Source organism: Haliotis rubra, unplaced genomic scaffold (genome assembly GCF_003918875.1).
Source record: "Haliotis rubra isolate DU_JTF1 unplaced genomic scaffold, ASM391887v1 Scf589, whole genome shotgun sequence".
In the NCBI taxonomy this organism is placed as follows: Eukaryota; Metazoa; Mollusca; class Gastropoda; order Lepetellida; family Haliotidae; genus Haliotis; species Haliotis rubra.
Genome location: NW_025767289.1, coordinates 256,459 through 273,479, shown reverse-complemented (window position 1 = coordinate 273,479; position 17,021 = coordinate 256,459). Strand labels below are relative to the sequence as shown.

The window sequence follows — 17,021 nt, the reverse complement described above, 5'->3', positions numbered from 1 at the left end:
ATTACCGTATATAAGCAGACCCCATACATAAGCCGAACCCCCAAAACTTGACCCATAAAATCAGTGTCAAAATGGTATGTTTCGTACATAATTCCGATCCCCTGCGATGGGGTCTGGCAAACACAGACCACAGACAACTGGCAGTTACCAATAATTATAACTTTGGTCCACATTATTCAAAGAATTCACAACCATATTGCGTCTACTCACACATCGAAATGAAGTGTTGTTGACAGAAAATGGATAATATATTTTGTTTCGCTAAATATCATACTTATTGTAGCTAAACGATCACATGTCAACAAACTGGCTTGCTTATTTTACCCCATTCAACAATCACAAACTGATTACCGCCTCGTGTTCCATGGACTGCTAGTTTACGGTAACATCGGTGAAAATTTGTGAATTTAAATGGCTTGCTTATTTTACCCCATTCCATGTGCTTACAACTTCCGCTTACCACGTTCATGAGGGTCCGTATAACCTTAGTGTTGATTATATATTTTACATTTATAGAGCCAAAACTGTAATTAAAATTTACACAATGCTAAAGTACTGTCGGAAATGCTAGAAAAATGCTTTTTAGCCTTAATACTTTGATAAAGGTGATACTGTAAAACGTATTATATTTCGCGCAAAACATTTTAGCGCGAAAATTTATACACCGCGAATAAACCTGTCATTCATTCAGTCTAGCCACGCTCGCCCCTGAGTTGTTACTATAACACATCACGTTTGAAGACAGAAATCAACGGGAATCTTAAAATGACGACTGATCATACTTAACTGTCGCTGTAATGGATTTCCCAAAACATAATTAAATAATGAGCCAAATCCCATTGCCGAATTAGCGAAAACAGCCATGTGTGTTGTGGCCGCCATGGAAATTGGTCACTTGACAAGGTTTGATACAAAACAGATTACCGTGAAACGACTCGGAAAGAAATAATACAACAGTATTTTATTTATTCATTAAGATTTTATTCACCAGTACATCATGAAGCGAATAGTCACTAACACTCAATCATCTCATTCACAACAACCCGGCTTGTTTGAAATCGCAAGGAGCTTCATATACAGTATAAGTTAATTCGTCAAATCGTCAGAATTCGGAACATAAGACTGATGTGTTTTTCATCTCTTCCGGGAGTAAACGGATTACTGTGTACTAGTATATCGCACAGATAGGGATTTCCAGTGAGTAAGCAATAAACGCCGCCTGACAGGTTAAGCCACTCTGTTTGTTTTCACTGCTATTAGTGGCGGCCAAAGAGACAGCTGGCAGTTCTGATTGCGCTGAATAATTGACCGCGAGATGTAGTCTAAATTGTCAATTCCGCGAAAATTGCACCACGCCACGAAAATAAGTACGTTTACAGTAAATGTACTATGTTGTCAATATATCAACTCGCCTATAGTGTACCTAATTTTGTTTTCAATCGATTTAACATTCCCATGCATTTAAAGGGCAGAGTACAGGAGAGAATATGATACCAAAACAACAACTTCAGATTTTTCAGTTCAACAACAGAAATCTGAAATAGTCTTTACATTTATGCTAATAATACAGGTGGTGTAAAAATATGAATCAACATTTTTCTTTAACAAATAAATGTTGAATGTTTGTGTTACTTTACTTAATTATCGTTTCTTTATTGAAGAAATATTAATATAAATGTTAAGTCTTGATAAATAAGTTTCCCGTCATGCATGCATATCTTTAACACAGCGTCCACTATGGCCAACTATTTGCAGTCAATTGTTGCAAAGGTTTATAAGTTTTTTGTGCTTGAAAAAGACAGAGGTAAACCTTTGATTAGTTTAGAAAGGGTTTATTACAGAACTTGTAGAGCTGTTGGTATGTCTTACCAACAAGTTTACAATATTGTAAACAAATCAGACAAGACAGGGACCGTCTCAAAACCAAAACCGGGACGTAAAACCATCCTTGACAACTTTGACAAGGGAGTACTTAGACGGGAGGTCTACAAACTTTAGGAGAAGAAGAATATATATATTCTAAAGAAGCTACACCAGTGACTTCGTTCAATCTTTGGTAATGTTCACAACTAGATTAAACTGACCGAATTACATCCATATTTTTGCAATGAAATATACTGTTGACATGCAAAACACTTATTAAAACGTTGCATATTTCTACAATCAATCGATAAGATAACACAAGTGATAGGATTCTTTCCTATGTACAGTAATTCGTATGTTTATTTCAAAACAAACACACATACACAAATGCACAAGTGATCTCCTACATAACCAATACGTATACTATACGTACACATATTCAACATTTTGAAGAAAACATCTATTGATATGACCCCTCCCCCGACCGTGTGCTCAGGTGTCAATTTCACCTGTCGATACCGTGCATGCTGATGACGTAACACAGGCAGTTAATGTTTGTATCAAATAACGTCCCACTACCCGTTATTTTTCTAAGTTTTTGGTATTTTCATCAGTAAAAACACATGTCTCAAAATGTATTCCCTCCGTCTACATTAGGTAGATGTTTCTTAAAGTGATATTTGTTATTTATGTAACTGTAATACCTCTGAATTTTAAATATAAGTCAAAAAGCACTTTTCTAGCATTTGCGACAGTACTTTAGGATATATTTCTTTGGGTTATTTTTTACTGATAACTGCGTCAGAATTCATCCTGTCATATTATTGTGCATGTTTGAACTTGATCGCTGGAAAAGTTCTGCACAGCTGATTGCTATTTCTGGCTCAAATACACACGGTAATCTTAATCTTAAAGGTCACATGCAACGTAAAACACAACTTTGCAGATTCTGATACCTTTCGGTATGGACATACCGAAACAAATCGTCAAAAATGCAAATTCAACTTATAAAGTTGAAAAATAACGCGATGAAAAACACCGCGCGAAATCGGAGTTCAAACGTTTCACTAATTTTCCCCAGACTTTTCTGGGGAAAACGGGTTTCAACAGCTGGGCTGCGCTCATAGCACGCGCGCAAGTAAATAGGTTCGCGCAGCTTGGAAGCGGGTTGTCCGGTGAATATTTGGTGAAGGCTTTGGTGTGAGCTATTTTTCTAATGTTTTGTTGATATCTCACTGGCGAGCTTTTATATGTTATTACAGTAAATTAACTGTTTATATAATTTCATTTGTCTATTTCACCACACGTTCTTCTTACCGAGTCACTTTCTCAGTTCGATACTTAAAAGCAATGTCATTATTTAGCGTTGACAGAATTTCTAACTGTTATATAGATATGTCGTTGTCACAGACAAAACTCAATGTCTTGTTTTATTGACACCTGTGTGTCTGCCTGCCTGTCTGCTAATGACAATATTCAATACACAGCTATCACTGACCACATGCAATTTGAACTTAACACCAATCAGGCTATACACCATAAACAAAACGCATTGATTTATGGCCCGAGTTCGGTCTCTGTCACATTATGTAATTACACAGACAGGCAGGTGTGATACTTGAACACATGACATGTTATGATGTCTGTTGATTGCAAAATGTTATACACAAAAAATGAGCATGTATTTACAAAACCCAACATCTCTCTCTATATATACATACAATTAGCCGTGAAGGCATCTGCAATGAACCAGCCGTTACACTTGAGTGCACACCCACCCGCACTGACTGGGTTCGGTATCCCGGCTGCTTCGTTTCTTGGGAAGTAAACCGAAGTACACAATTTTGCACTTTTGATTTGCGATTGTACGCTTATAATTTTGTTTATATATTTTTTCGTAACCAGCAATGTACATTATATGTCATGAATAAGTGATAATTGTGTTTTAATTATGTTTGATTTTTGGGTTGCATGTGACCTTTAATTAATTTATAGAGCATAAACTGTAATTAAAATTACACAATGCTAGGATATATTTCTTTGGGTTAAATAATAGTATTCTGTATTATATCTTTATCCCCCGCAACGCCGTTTTGCAGGGGTTTTAAAATGGACTCTGTCCGTGTGTGCACCGTGCGTCATTTGTCTTTTCCGGAGAACTTTAAAACCGTTCAATATTTCTTCACCAAACTTGGCACATAGATTGGTCTGGTGGTGTATTGGTGCCTTTTGGTAGTTTTGGATTTCTGAATAAAATATTTTTGGCATTTCCATGGCAACAAGTTTGACTTTCTATATACACACCTAAATATTTGACATAATCATAACTCGTAGACATAATCATGAAGAGTATTTTGCCATTGGGGGGATATTGATGACTTTGTCTTCTTGTTAATCTTGTCTAGTGATGTTTAATTGCAAATTTGACATCTTTACTGAAGTCATGTTCTGTTGTTTGTTCACGCGAAGTGATATGATGTTTTATTACCCTGGAAAAAAGTTTCCCATAGAAATCCCATAGTTATCCCATAGATAAGCCGACCCCCTTCTACAGACTGCTTTTTTTTTGGTCCTCAAAATTTGGCTTATATACGGTAATATACGGTACCTCACTCTCCAGGACAACCTCTATATAGGACTAGCTCACTCTCCAGGACAACCTCTGTACAGGCCTACCCCACCCGCTGAGGCAACCCCTGTACAGGCTTTCCTCATTCCCTGGGACAACCCCTGTACAGGCCTACCTAACTCCCTTGGACAACCCCTGTATAGGCCTACCTCACTCCCTGGGACAACCCCTGTATAGGCCTACCTCACTCTCGGACAACCCCTGTATGGGCCTACCTCACTCTCTGGGACAACCCCTGTATAGGCCTACCTCACTCCCTGGGAGAACCTCTGTATAGGCCTACCTCACTCCCTGGGAGAACCTCTGTATAGGCCTACCTCACTCTCTGGGACAACCCCTGTATAGGCCTACCTCACTCTCTGGGACAACCCATGTATAGGCCTACCTCACTCTCTGGGACAACCCCTGTATAGGCCTACCTCACTCTCTGGGACAACCCATGTATAGGCCTACCTCACTCTCTGGGACAACCCATGTACAGGCCTACCTCACTCTCTGGGACAACCCCTGTATAGGCCTACCTCACTCTCTGGGACAACCCCTGTATAGGCCTACCTCACTCCCTGGGGCAATCACTGTATAGGCCTACCTCACTCCCTGAGACAACTCCTGTATAGGCCTACCTCACTCCCTGGGACAACCCATGTATAGGCCTACCTCACTCCCTGGGACAACCCATGTACAGGCCTACCTCACTCCCTGGGACAACCCCTGTATAGGCCTACCTCACTCTCTGGGACAACCCCTGTATAGGCCTACCTCACTCCCTTGGACAACCCATGTATAGGCCTACCTCACTCCCTGGGACAACCCCTGCACAGACCTACCTCACTCCCTGGGACAACCCCTGTATAGGCCTACCTCACTCTCTGGGACTCTAGGTTTAAAAAATCCAGGTGTGGCGATACGTTTTTTTCATGTATATATATATTTTTGTTTTTCCTGCACATCAGAAGGTGTTTGTTTAACACGACACAAAGAGTGTGTGTTTACCTGTTGAGTAGAATAACTTCCTCATCACATTATTCTGCTTTAATGCTGTTATGTTCTATTTTCATTGTAGAGGCACAGTGCTTACCAATGGCAATAAGGGAAAGTGGTTCAAGTTCAATGACACTATTGTAGAGGAGTTCTATATGAATGACAGCAGTCTTGAGCAGGAATGTTTTGGGGGCAGTTACAAGGCCAAAGTCTATGACCAGTGTGAGTGCTCATTTCACATATTCTGTTACCTCTTTTATCAGCCAAGCTCTATTTGGGGTAAGCTTTGGAATATCAGGCGAGCCTCTTATGTGGGCTGGGCCAGCTTCAGTAGGGGTGAAACGGTATGCTCTTATCATGGTACGGTAGGTATTGCGGAACAACGCCTTCTGTTTGGTCTGTTTCGGTTCGATATATGACATATAACCATAATGCAGAAAATTGACAACAGCCAAACCTTACATCGTTCAATAGCATGGACAAAATAACCATAATCATTTTGAAGTACAAAACTGACATTTTATGACTAGATGGCAATGACAGTAAAACTGAAAACACCGAATTTTTAGATTGCATTACGGAATACTGAACTGAAGACAAAGTACAGCAGTTCTACTAATACCTCAGTATACCGTGTCACCCCAAAGCTTAAGCTAATGATCTTTAGCTGTTGATCTGAACAATACAACATTGAGTACAAATCATTCAGTTTTGAAAATCTTGTTCTAGGGCCTGCTTTCCTCAGTACCTTTCAGTTTGTGTAAAGTAAGAGTTGAAGGGGAGGTTACTCTTTTCAGTTGCCTAGTTGGGAGGGCCTCTTGGTGGCCAGGAATGTTTGGGCAGAAGGAATACGGTTAGCATAAGTATATCGATTAGATAAGTAGTGTAATTGTGTAGTTGTCTTAGCAGCACCTTGTTAAAATGGAACACTTTGTGGAGGAGCCAGGCAAATTCAGGACCAAATAACATTCAGTAAAACAATCAAGAGAAATGGGTATTTTCAGAAAATACAGTGGCTAAATATGAACTTAAAAACATCATATTACAAAGGTAATGTTCTTACATTTATAACCGTTAGAATTAAACATATTCAGGGCTGCATATGATTATCTGTGCATGGATGTTTCAGCAAGCTCCTCGTATCCTGAAGACCGATTACGCTACTGGAATGGCTACTTGTTGTTCTATGAAAGAATGGAGGAACCTGCAACGCCAGCCACGGCAAAGAAGAGCAAGATCGTCAAGAAAGTGCTCACAGATGGAGGGTATGTTTTGGTTTTATGTTTTACACAATCACCAGTGTCTCTCATGAATAAGTCTGAAATCAGATATGTCAGATACTTTTCAACCTCTTCCTGATTGTTATAGGAAGAGCTGCATGGACTCCAACAGCCTGATGGAACTGACTGAACTTGTCCACAAGGGAGAGAGAAAGGGCATATTTGTTGACAAGATGCCAGCCAGTATACAGCAGATCATACATGCTGAAAATGTAACCTTCGTCAAGAACAGGGATGTGTACAACCATGAGTATTTCTCATTTGTGAAGAATCTGGTTTCAGTGAATGCAGTAGGTATTTGTGTTTGATTTACTATAAGTTTGTGGTTTGCAAAAATTACATACAGTTTTGATTTTGAGCCTATTTTGATATTTGACTGTGATTTTACTTGTATTTCACTTGTATTTCTAGGAAGAAGGGCATAATGTTGACTATGGTGTGATGTGTGTACAGTCTCTTCAGCTTGGAGTCCGCTTTCTATTCAACACATATCTGAGGAATCGCCGGAAAACAGTGTATGTACAGACATTGATTCAGACATTTGTCATCAAGGAGTCACTTCCTCTCCTGTGATTAACATAAAAGGACATGTAATATTTCGTTGCTATATAAGATAAGTAATATTGAATGTGACAACTTCCCCTGACCTCTTAGAATGTTCTCCATTGTGTGTTCCATGTTTTGAAACAAAGGCACATATAAGTTTTGTTTATCGTCCTTAGGGGTGGGTATTACAGAGAATTTTCATATTGCAATATATTGCGATGTGAAAGCATACATTGCGATATGTATTGCATTATATTGCAAGAAGTTTTTGTTAACAATATGTACCGTTTTCATGTCTGAACCAATTAATACCGGTAAACCTGTTATATTGCACAGCCCTAATCATCTTTTAATTTATCCATCTTTGGTGGTACATGCATCACACTGAGGACACAGAGTGAGTTGAGTTTTACGCCGCCTTCAGCAATATTCCAGCTATATGGTGGTGGTCTGTAAATAATCAAGTCTGGACCAGACAATCCAGTGATCAACAGCATGAGCATCGATCTGCGCAATTGGGAACCGATGACATATGTCAACCAAGTGAGTGAGCCTGACCACCCGATCCCGTTAGTCGCCTCTTACGACAAGCATAGATTACTGAAGATCAATATTCTAACCCGGACCTTCACGGGTCTGAGGACACAGATTTATCTGTTAGGGGTACAATGTGTGCAACCTAATGTTCTCTCATTTGGCATATGGCTGGAAGATTGCAACACCCTTCCTAAAGTCTTTCATATTTTCACTGATTTTGATGGAATTGACTCAATTAAAGATATGCCCTTTAATTCATACTTCTGTGTTTATTGCATCAAAAATATCCTAATGCAGACCAAACAGTATGTTATGTGATTTTCTTCCTTCATGTGTTGCTCAGCGAAAATATGCTCCTTATAGGTATTTATTGTAATTTGAAAAACCTGTGAAGATCCGGCTTACAATTGGTCTTCAGCTACCCATGATTGTCGTAAGAGGCAACTAATGGGATCAGGTGGTCAGATTCGCTGACTTGATTTGACACATGTCATCGTATCCCAATTGCATAGATCGATGCTCATGCTGTTGATCACTGGATTGTCTGGGTCAGACTTTATTTTCAGACCGCCACCATAGCTGGAATATTGCTGAGTACGGTGTTAAACAACAAACAAACAAAAGTATGTTTGAAAGCAACATGTATAAACCACAGGTGAACAGGACACTTATTACTCTTGTACAGGTGTGTGGAGGCCAAGCTACCTTTGTAATCCCCGATTCAGCCTAGTTACCAAGACCTGGGCCCATTGGTTTCATCCATGTTTTATACATACCGTATCCTGCATCACTTTTGCCCTGCCTCCTACATTATGCTGGCTTGTGTTGAAACAATGAAGCACTACTGTAGAGTCAGTAGATTAAAGCGCTGTGACTGACTCGTGTTGAAACAATGAAGCACTACTGTAGAGTCAGTAGATTAAAGCGCTGTGACTGACTCGTGTTGAAACAATGAAGCACTACTGTAGAGTCAGTAGATTAAAGCGCTGTGACTGACTCGTGTTGAAACAATGAAGCACTACTGTAGAGTCAGTAGATTAAAGCACTGTGACTGACTCTCTCTATTTTTTGTACTGCAGTCAAGAGTTGGATAAGTGGGTGGAGCTTGTGGAAACACTGCTGATGAAGTCAAAGGATACATGTCTCTGGTTGGTTGAATATCTCTCCAGCAAGGAGGGACAAGAGTTCATCAAGTAGGTCACTCCTTGTTTCAGTCTATCCTCAACTGCTGAACATTATGTGTCAGCAGAGACCATATAATAGAGGGACGGCCCTCCCCAGCAGTTAATCACTAACCATCAGCGCTACGGCCTGGCATGTAACTGATACACATCGACACCCTGCTGCTAACTTCCTTCTACCGGTACACATGCGAAACAGATGCGCAGACATTCGCAAATGAGCACTCTGGTAACCACGTAAACAATATTGCGTAATATCCGGGCCGAGAGTTAATTCCCATAGCGGTATTTCACCGGCTGAGATTAACAGTTAAACATTACATGGACAGCTCCAATAAACTGATTACAATAATTTAATTTTTATCTTATCTCTCATTTGCACATGTCAACTGACAACATCGCAGAACATGTATCATTCGCGAAATGCGTGTCGCCATAATCCTGGAATGTTTGTTTCAACATTCGGCATGGCCATGGACGACTTAATTCATTCACTGGGATGATTCCGACTTGGACCTCGATACTTACTTGGAGAATTTACAGACTACGACAGGACAGAGAATATAAACCAAAAATACAAAAATCAAACTAACCCAGTCAGGTAAAGGCAGTTTTAACATTACAGTTGCCAATATCCCCGATTCTCGCTTAACGTATCATCACATGGCTAATCTCAAGATTTACTTGCAAGTATTCGTTGGCACAAAACGAGGGTGTGGTCAAGCAGTCGATGAAAGTAAAAATTCCCGCGAATTTATAAAGAATGTGCAGATTTGCAAGCGTTAGCCAATCAGATGACTTGCTTCACCACACCCCTTTTGTGTGCGGACATATCGTCATCCATTTGTGTCAAGATCGTTTAGTTGAGAGTCAAAATCGGTTTTCAATCGACTTGCAGAAATAACAATAAAGAATTGGAAGGTGTCATGAGTGTTGCTCGATAGGACAATCATCCATGATTATGTTTACATAAAGTTTTAATCGATTGCATGCGATGGTAGCGTAGCGATCGGCAACGCAGTCGGGTAGGGTGCACCCTAGAAGTGTCCAGCCTTGTCATTATGTATTGTACTGTGAAGCATTTCGAGTCGGGGTGTCATCTCAAAAACAATATTATTAAAATCATGAATCCTCGGAAAGACACGAGGGCCTGTGACTGGCTGGTGTTTATTATAAAGTTTATAGTCCCAATGAAACACGATTTCACATTATCCAAGAGCGTTAATGTTTTTATAATGCCAGTTTGGGGCTAGCAGTGATTATGCTTTGGGCTGTATGGAGACACTTGTTTTTCAAAGGGAAGCCACTAAATACTAAAGTCACTTTCCTCCGAGCCCATTAAATATACGTGTTAAATGGGCTGTACTATATTACCCTATCAATTAAAAAATTTCAGCAAAGTGTCAACTTTAACTTGGCAGGAAAATGCAACCAATAACATTAAAACACAACATCACACGTTCTAATATGTACTATGTATTTATTGTAGAATAGGACCATAGATCTATATGTACAATAATGTATTACTAAATTCAACCATTTGTATATTCTTTCATTAAAAACACAGTAAATGTGAATTTCAACTGTTGCAAATAAACTCTAAACTGAATTTGAAATTAAAATTATGCAATAGTTGGTTGCCAATGCTCTTTCAAACAAGGTATATCTACTTAAAGATCACATAAACCCTAGGGGGTACAAATACATAAATCACTAACTGGCATCGTTACAAATGAAACCCCGTCATTAAAACTACTCATTTCGACCTTTAATTGACTTAAATCGACCTTTTTGACAACAGTGCACAATTCTCACCCGCGAACGAAATTTCAACCAATCAGAGCGGCGCGTCTCTGTGACGTCATATGAGGAATAGCTTTGAAGGCCGATGCAGAATTCATCTACATTTTAGGGGGTAAATTATCTTGTTTACAGGCTTGTATAAACCTGAAATCGTGACAATTGTTGTGGAAAATGAAAGCTATATGTTCTCAAAATCTACTGTCATTTAATTTTGTCTCCTGCTTTGCCTAGTTTCCAAGTTACAACTTGTTTTCATAGACGATTCTGTCAAAATCAATTGAAGTCGTTAGGCCCTATTTGTATAATGACTGATCCAAATTGATCCCATTTCTGTGTTTTTTTACCTCATATTTAATCATGTCATGTAAAAATCTGTTTGTATTCTCAAAACAGTGTCGGCCCATAAGTTTTCACATGCAATACAGCAATTAATACTCCCTTGTTGTAACCCGTGTTAGGTGGTATAAACCTACACATGTTATTTGTCATCATTCACTTGATGGTCAGTTAATGAATTTATAACAGGTATAATTAGTGGTAACACACTTAGATTACCCGACAAAGGTTCCCATTTGGCATGTCGTGTGTCTGGAGTAAATATTCAACATTATAAACATCGATCAAAGGATTAACCGATAACACGCTGATTGATTAATTACTTTTATCTTACGCAGCGGAATTGTCAAAAGGTAGTGTTTATGTATGTAGATTTACTAATCTATACTGAATACACTCTGTCGTGTCTGTGTAAAAACAACGTCCTTCTTTCAAAGGATTAACCGGCAATACATCGATTGATTGCCCATTATTGGCTAACTAAATTACTGTTTTTAAAGAAAGGCGGCCATTATGCAATTAGTTGCCAGGTGTGCTATCTTGGGTGACCAATGAGACTATACACCAATACCTGAAAAGATTTATCACTTTTTCGTATATTAAACTGTTAAAAGACACATCATTTGGAACAGTTTTGTGGATATTGATGGATACTTTCCTCGAACAAGGTAATGGCCTGATATTGTTCCTATAACTTTAATCTGTTTTAATTTTAATATTTGCATTTTGTTTTTATTCATTTGTCGTAGCATTCAACAGAATCATTGTTTTCGCCGTGAAGTGTAATGAGACAGACAACACTAGGGTGTGTGTGCGAATTATGATTCACATTGGCAAACTATAAAATGTCTAGATATTACAGTTCTGTTATAAATTCACTATAAGTATCAGCAGATCGTCTGCTTTGTATTTAGTTTCAAAATGCATACAAGTATGATAATAAACTAATTAGGATTATAAGACCAAATATAAAGTCGCACATTGACTAGTATCTACATACTGGTGAGTGGACATTAACCATGTGAATGTAGCAAGAAATTTATTGCGCAGTATTGTGACTTCGACCCCCACCTCGCCTCCGTGGAAGAAATCGTTATGTTATAAGTTGTGTCATGCAAAATCCGTTTGGTTATGATTCCAATACATATTTAACTACGGGTAGAAAGTAGTTTTGATTTTCTAACTTGATGAAAACAAACTATAATCTCATTAATTCTAACAGACTTTACGATTTTCAAAAAATGGCGGCGCCCTGTCGGGAACATCCGCCAGTCTGAGGATAAATGCTATTTAGGTTTGTTTTCACCGAGTTACAAAATCAAAACTACTTTCTACTGGTAGTAAAATATGTATTTTATTGATGGCCAATGGTATTTTGCATGACATAGCTTATAACATAACAATTTCTCTCCTGGCAGCGAGGTGGGTGTCAATATAATACCACTTACAATATTATTGTTACTTCGACCACAAGCTCACTTCCGAGGAAGAAATCGTTATGTTACAAGTTGTGTCATGGAAAATCTTTATGGTCATCAATCATATACATATTTTACTACAACTAGTAAGTAGTTTTGATTCTTTAACTTCCGTGAAGCGATCTGAACACAAGTAAGATATCGTTTCAGGCTTCCACAACGCTCGCTTCGCACTCACAAACATAACCCATTTAGCACGAACTGCGGGGTCCTGTGGAAATCTGTGCATGGTGACACCATCGCCCGACCCCTAGGAACAATTGACGACAAAGCAACGATTCGGCATGTCGTCGATGATGTCGAGAAATCATCAAAATGATGAGCGTGCTACACACTTTCTATACAACTAACTGAAAATCGTTCCTCATATGACGTCACTGCAGTGCTCTGGCGACAGAGTTACGTAACCTGTCTGTGGTTTCGTTGCCGGGCGAGAGGGAAGCAGGCGACATTTTGGCCACTTTTAATCGCTCGGTATTAATTAACCACAAGTTTTTAAAGAATAAATTTGGTGTTCCGCATAAGACTAACTACAAATCTTTCATATGTAATGGTTAAAAGAGTAACAAAAAACAAAGTTTAGTGGTTCTTTAATAAAGATGGGAATATTGTACTTAATAGTAGGCTCTTTGAGTAGCCCTTCCGATGAAAACTTTCTTTTTCCTGGGCATCTACAAAACAAATGATAATTTTATGATATAAATATAATGTTGAATAATGAGTTCATTTTTCATTTTGTTGTTGCATAAGACAGGCTGTGGGTACTGTCTAAGCCCAGGTAAACTCATAATCAAACTTCATTAGGAAGAATAATGATAACAGAAAAATATATTAATCGTAGTCATGATAACATAAGGGAAGATGATAACTTATAAACTTCTTGCAACACAACCTGCATAGTTATGTTGTCCATTTAGGACTGATTGTGAATGTAAAACATAAAATCATACAAATCTGTACACAATCTTAATATAACTTCATTAACAGATATTTTAGATATCCATGAAGTGAACTGTACATTGGATTTTAATTTCCATAATTTCAACACATGTACTTTATTACATGTTAAATTATTAGGCAGATATTGTTGAAATAGCTCCTTCACTTATGCCTGCACCAACTGGAATCAAGTCTGCAAATCTGTCTTCATAATTGCAGACGCAAACATGGTATGTAGACAGTTTTGATAAAAGTTTCTTCATATCTCTTAGAGTGGAGAAAAATGCAGGTAAACCAATTCAGAATTCATGATTTGGGCCAAAGTCACGTTGATGTGCATATATTGCTGCTGTAAAGGATGGCTTGATGACTACTGAAAGCTGGACTGAGCCAACGTCAGTCATAAAACTGCACAATAGTAATGTTTTCCCGCTTGTTTCTTGCAATTGTAAAATTGCCTAGCTCATCTACATGCTGAAACAGCTCCTTTTTTAATGTTAAATATTGCTGGTATCGCAGGATGCCATCAACAAATTCATCCACATTGTTGTCCGGATGATACTGGTGAATTGTGTCCAAAATAACAAAGAATTCATCAGCCGAATAACCATCAGAATCTGTCGCTTCTTCTAGGCATGGGGTATCTGTGGGTTCATCGGTGAGGTCAATGAAGAATGACTTTCATGCTTTGTCCCACAGTGCACCTCTTGAACTGAAAATGGAGTTACACAATATTAATATAAAAAATATTTTTTTTAAGTGTTCTAAATAGTTGTTAAAATTATGCAATAGTTGGTTGCCAATGCTCTTTCAAACAAGGTCTAGTTACTTACTCAAGATGGGAATATTGTACTTAATAATTTACACTATACCTTTGTTTTTACATAAGAAAAGAAACAATATTAATATTTGATTATACAATTGCTTTGATATTTTAAACTTATTTCTGCATGTACCAGATATACAAATACCAATAAAATAAATAAATACCAATAACTACAACACAAAATTACTCATTTTTTTTCAAAGACATCATTTGTGAATTTTCTTACTTCCATTATTACTTACCTGCAATCGTCAAGAACAGTTGATTGAAATGATGAATAAGAATATCAGAGAGAGAGGAAGAACTGACACCTTGTTGTCTCGGACCCCTCTTTGAGTAGCCCTTCCGGCGACTGCTGATGGAAACTTTCTTTTTCCTTGGCATCTGCCAAACAAATGATAATTTATTATATAAAGAATGTAATGATATAAATAAAATGTTGATTCATTGTTGCATAAAGTCAGGCTGCTGGTACTGTATAATAATATAATAATATATAGCAATATAACTGATAAGGTCAGTAGGAAGAATAATGATAACAGAAAAATATGTGAATTGTTACATGATAAATAAGGACCTTTTCCACAAATATAATCATCAAAATGAACAATAATGGAAATATGTACTTTTTTTCAAACGATTAGGTGAATGAGACTTTTGTAGAATGATTTAAATATATATTCGCTAAGTATATTAACTTAACAAAATGTATGTTATGTCGTCTGCTACATGATAATTGAAATGTTCAGTATACGACGCAAATATGGGTTTACGCCAAAAATCATATAAAATACAATACCGATCGTAGCCATATAAAAAGTGAACCACGCAAAAGAGGGAATCGCCGTGAATGTTCACATGTTTATTTCAAACATGCTAGTAATAAGCTGTTCTTGTGAAAGCGTGCGAAAATCAAGTGTTGTGGAGTAAATATTTCGGAAAACATCATATTTCGTCGCATTGCACGAGCCAAAATAAGGAATGACGCGACCGCCACAGACTTATAAATGCCCCTATACCAATCTTTATCTTATTTTCTTTCATTACACCCCGGTAACTAAGGATTTGTATTGAGAACTAGTATCCGTTATTGAAAATCAAAATCGGGACTTTTGCCGATTTTACACCTCCGCCATTGTTCTCACAGAACGACGAGCACACATGACAGTATTCATCAAATACAAAGACAAATATATGCTTTAGCACCCCTAATACACCTCTAATGCACTGTTGCAATTTAAGTATATGCATGAGAATACATGAAAAAAAATCAAATCTTACCTTTGCAATGAAAATACGCGAAATCGATGACTGAAGTCAACACACGTTTTTGCCAGCTTCCGGAAAGGCTGCGCAGTACAAGCCGTACCGCTGATGGTTTTGCGCACTGGCTTGAGGGCCGTCCCTCTATTATATGGTTTATGGTGTTAGTCATCTGTTTCAGGGTACCCCTCCATGGAGTTGATAGGGCATCTGCCTGGAGAGCAGAAGGACATTGATTTGATCACTGATTGTGACGCACTAAAGACACGATTGTTCTTGATAAAAAAAGTACTTTCAGACATAATTTGTACGATCACAGCATCAAAATTATTTATTGTTATTTTATTGGGTATGTTTGAACTGAATCACCATTGCGGGATCATGTAGACTTACTTGGAAGTTTATGTAGAAATACATTCTCGTCTATACATACTGTCATAGCGACTAATTCAGGACAGCCATTGTCTAGATAATTCCAAAGCCCCAAACTATGTAACCAAGACATATATGACTTGTTTGTATGACACTAACCTTCATTCTTTATCCTCATTACCGCTGCAGTGTAGTTTGACTTGTCAGCCAACCCATGCCACTCTGTCACCTTCATTAATTATTGTGTAGGAAAATTGTAACCCATGACGGTTCTGTCATCACATCAGTAAGGTGTAGGTACAAGAACAAGCAGGATGTGTCGCTAGGAGGAAACGCCCTGAGGTAGAGCTGTAACATGGCTCGCTTCATTCATGTTCGAGACGGAAAATCCGCTCATTGCTGTCTTTGTGTAGTGTTTATCATGTATTGTATAACCAACTAAAGAAATATGGACTCATGGTACTGAAACCTCTGTACCCAACAGGATCTGAAATCTGACGTTTAATGATCGATCACGATAAAAGGTGTTTAAGAAACCATCATGTAATATTGTGTTATTTTCATGCTTCACGCCGAGGGGTGACAAACAGCTTGTGGAACAGCACCAGCACACATTTAGGTGCAACTCAGCACAGCCAGGTGAGATGACCCCAGCTGGTTAGGTGCTGTACCATCAGCCATTTGTCACCCTCCGACGTGAACTGAAAATAGCACAATATAACATGATACTTTCTTAAACAAATTTTTCGTGATCAATAAAAAAAATGTCAGATTTCAGATCCTGTTGAGTACAGAGGTTTCAGGACCATGTGTCATATTTATGTTTTGTTCACTTATCCCAATTTTGAGTTATTTTATCATTTGTTGTTCTCATTTTAACCCAAACGGACTATAGGTGTTAACTTTTATTGCGCTATTTAATATGTCCCTCAAGGGCCCCTGATGTTGTTTTCAATGTGGCATTTTCTATTTCAGTGCACATATGGT

General features: G+C 38.1%; 1 protein-coding gene and 1 long non-coding RNA gene across 2 annotated transcripts in view; one reads left to right on the top strand and one right to left on the bottom strand.

Moving 5' to 3' along the window:
* LOC124254974 (ubiquitin carboxyl-terminal hydrolase 24-like) overlaps positions 1–17,021 on the top strand; it is a 292,052-nt gene that overhangs the window by 191,045 nt on the left and 83,986 nt on the right. Inside the window, 5 exon segments of the mRNA XM_046688817.1 lie at positions 5,556–5,695; positions 6,603–6,738; positions 6,842–7,043; positions 7,165–7,268; positions 8,916–9,029. Of these exon segments, the coding sequence (XP_046544773.1) occupies positions 5,556–5,695; positions 6,603–6,738; positions 6,842–7,043; positions 7,165–7,268; positions 8,916–9,029 (696 nt within the window).
* LOC124254975 lies at positions 13,688–15,801 on the bottom strand. Its single transcript, XR_006892592.1, has 3 exons — positions 15,681–15,801; positions 14,642–14,783; positions 13,688–14,285 (listed from the first exon to the last, which is right to left on the bottom strand). It is a non-coding gene; the product is annotated as an uncharacterized LOC124254975 (long non-coding RNA).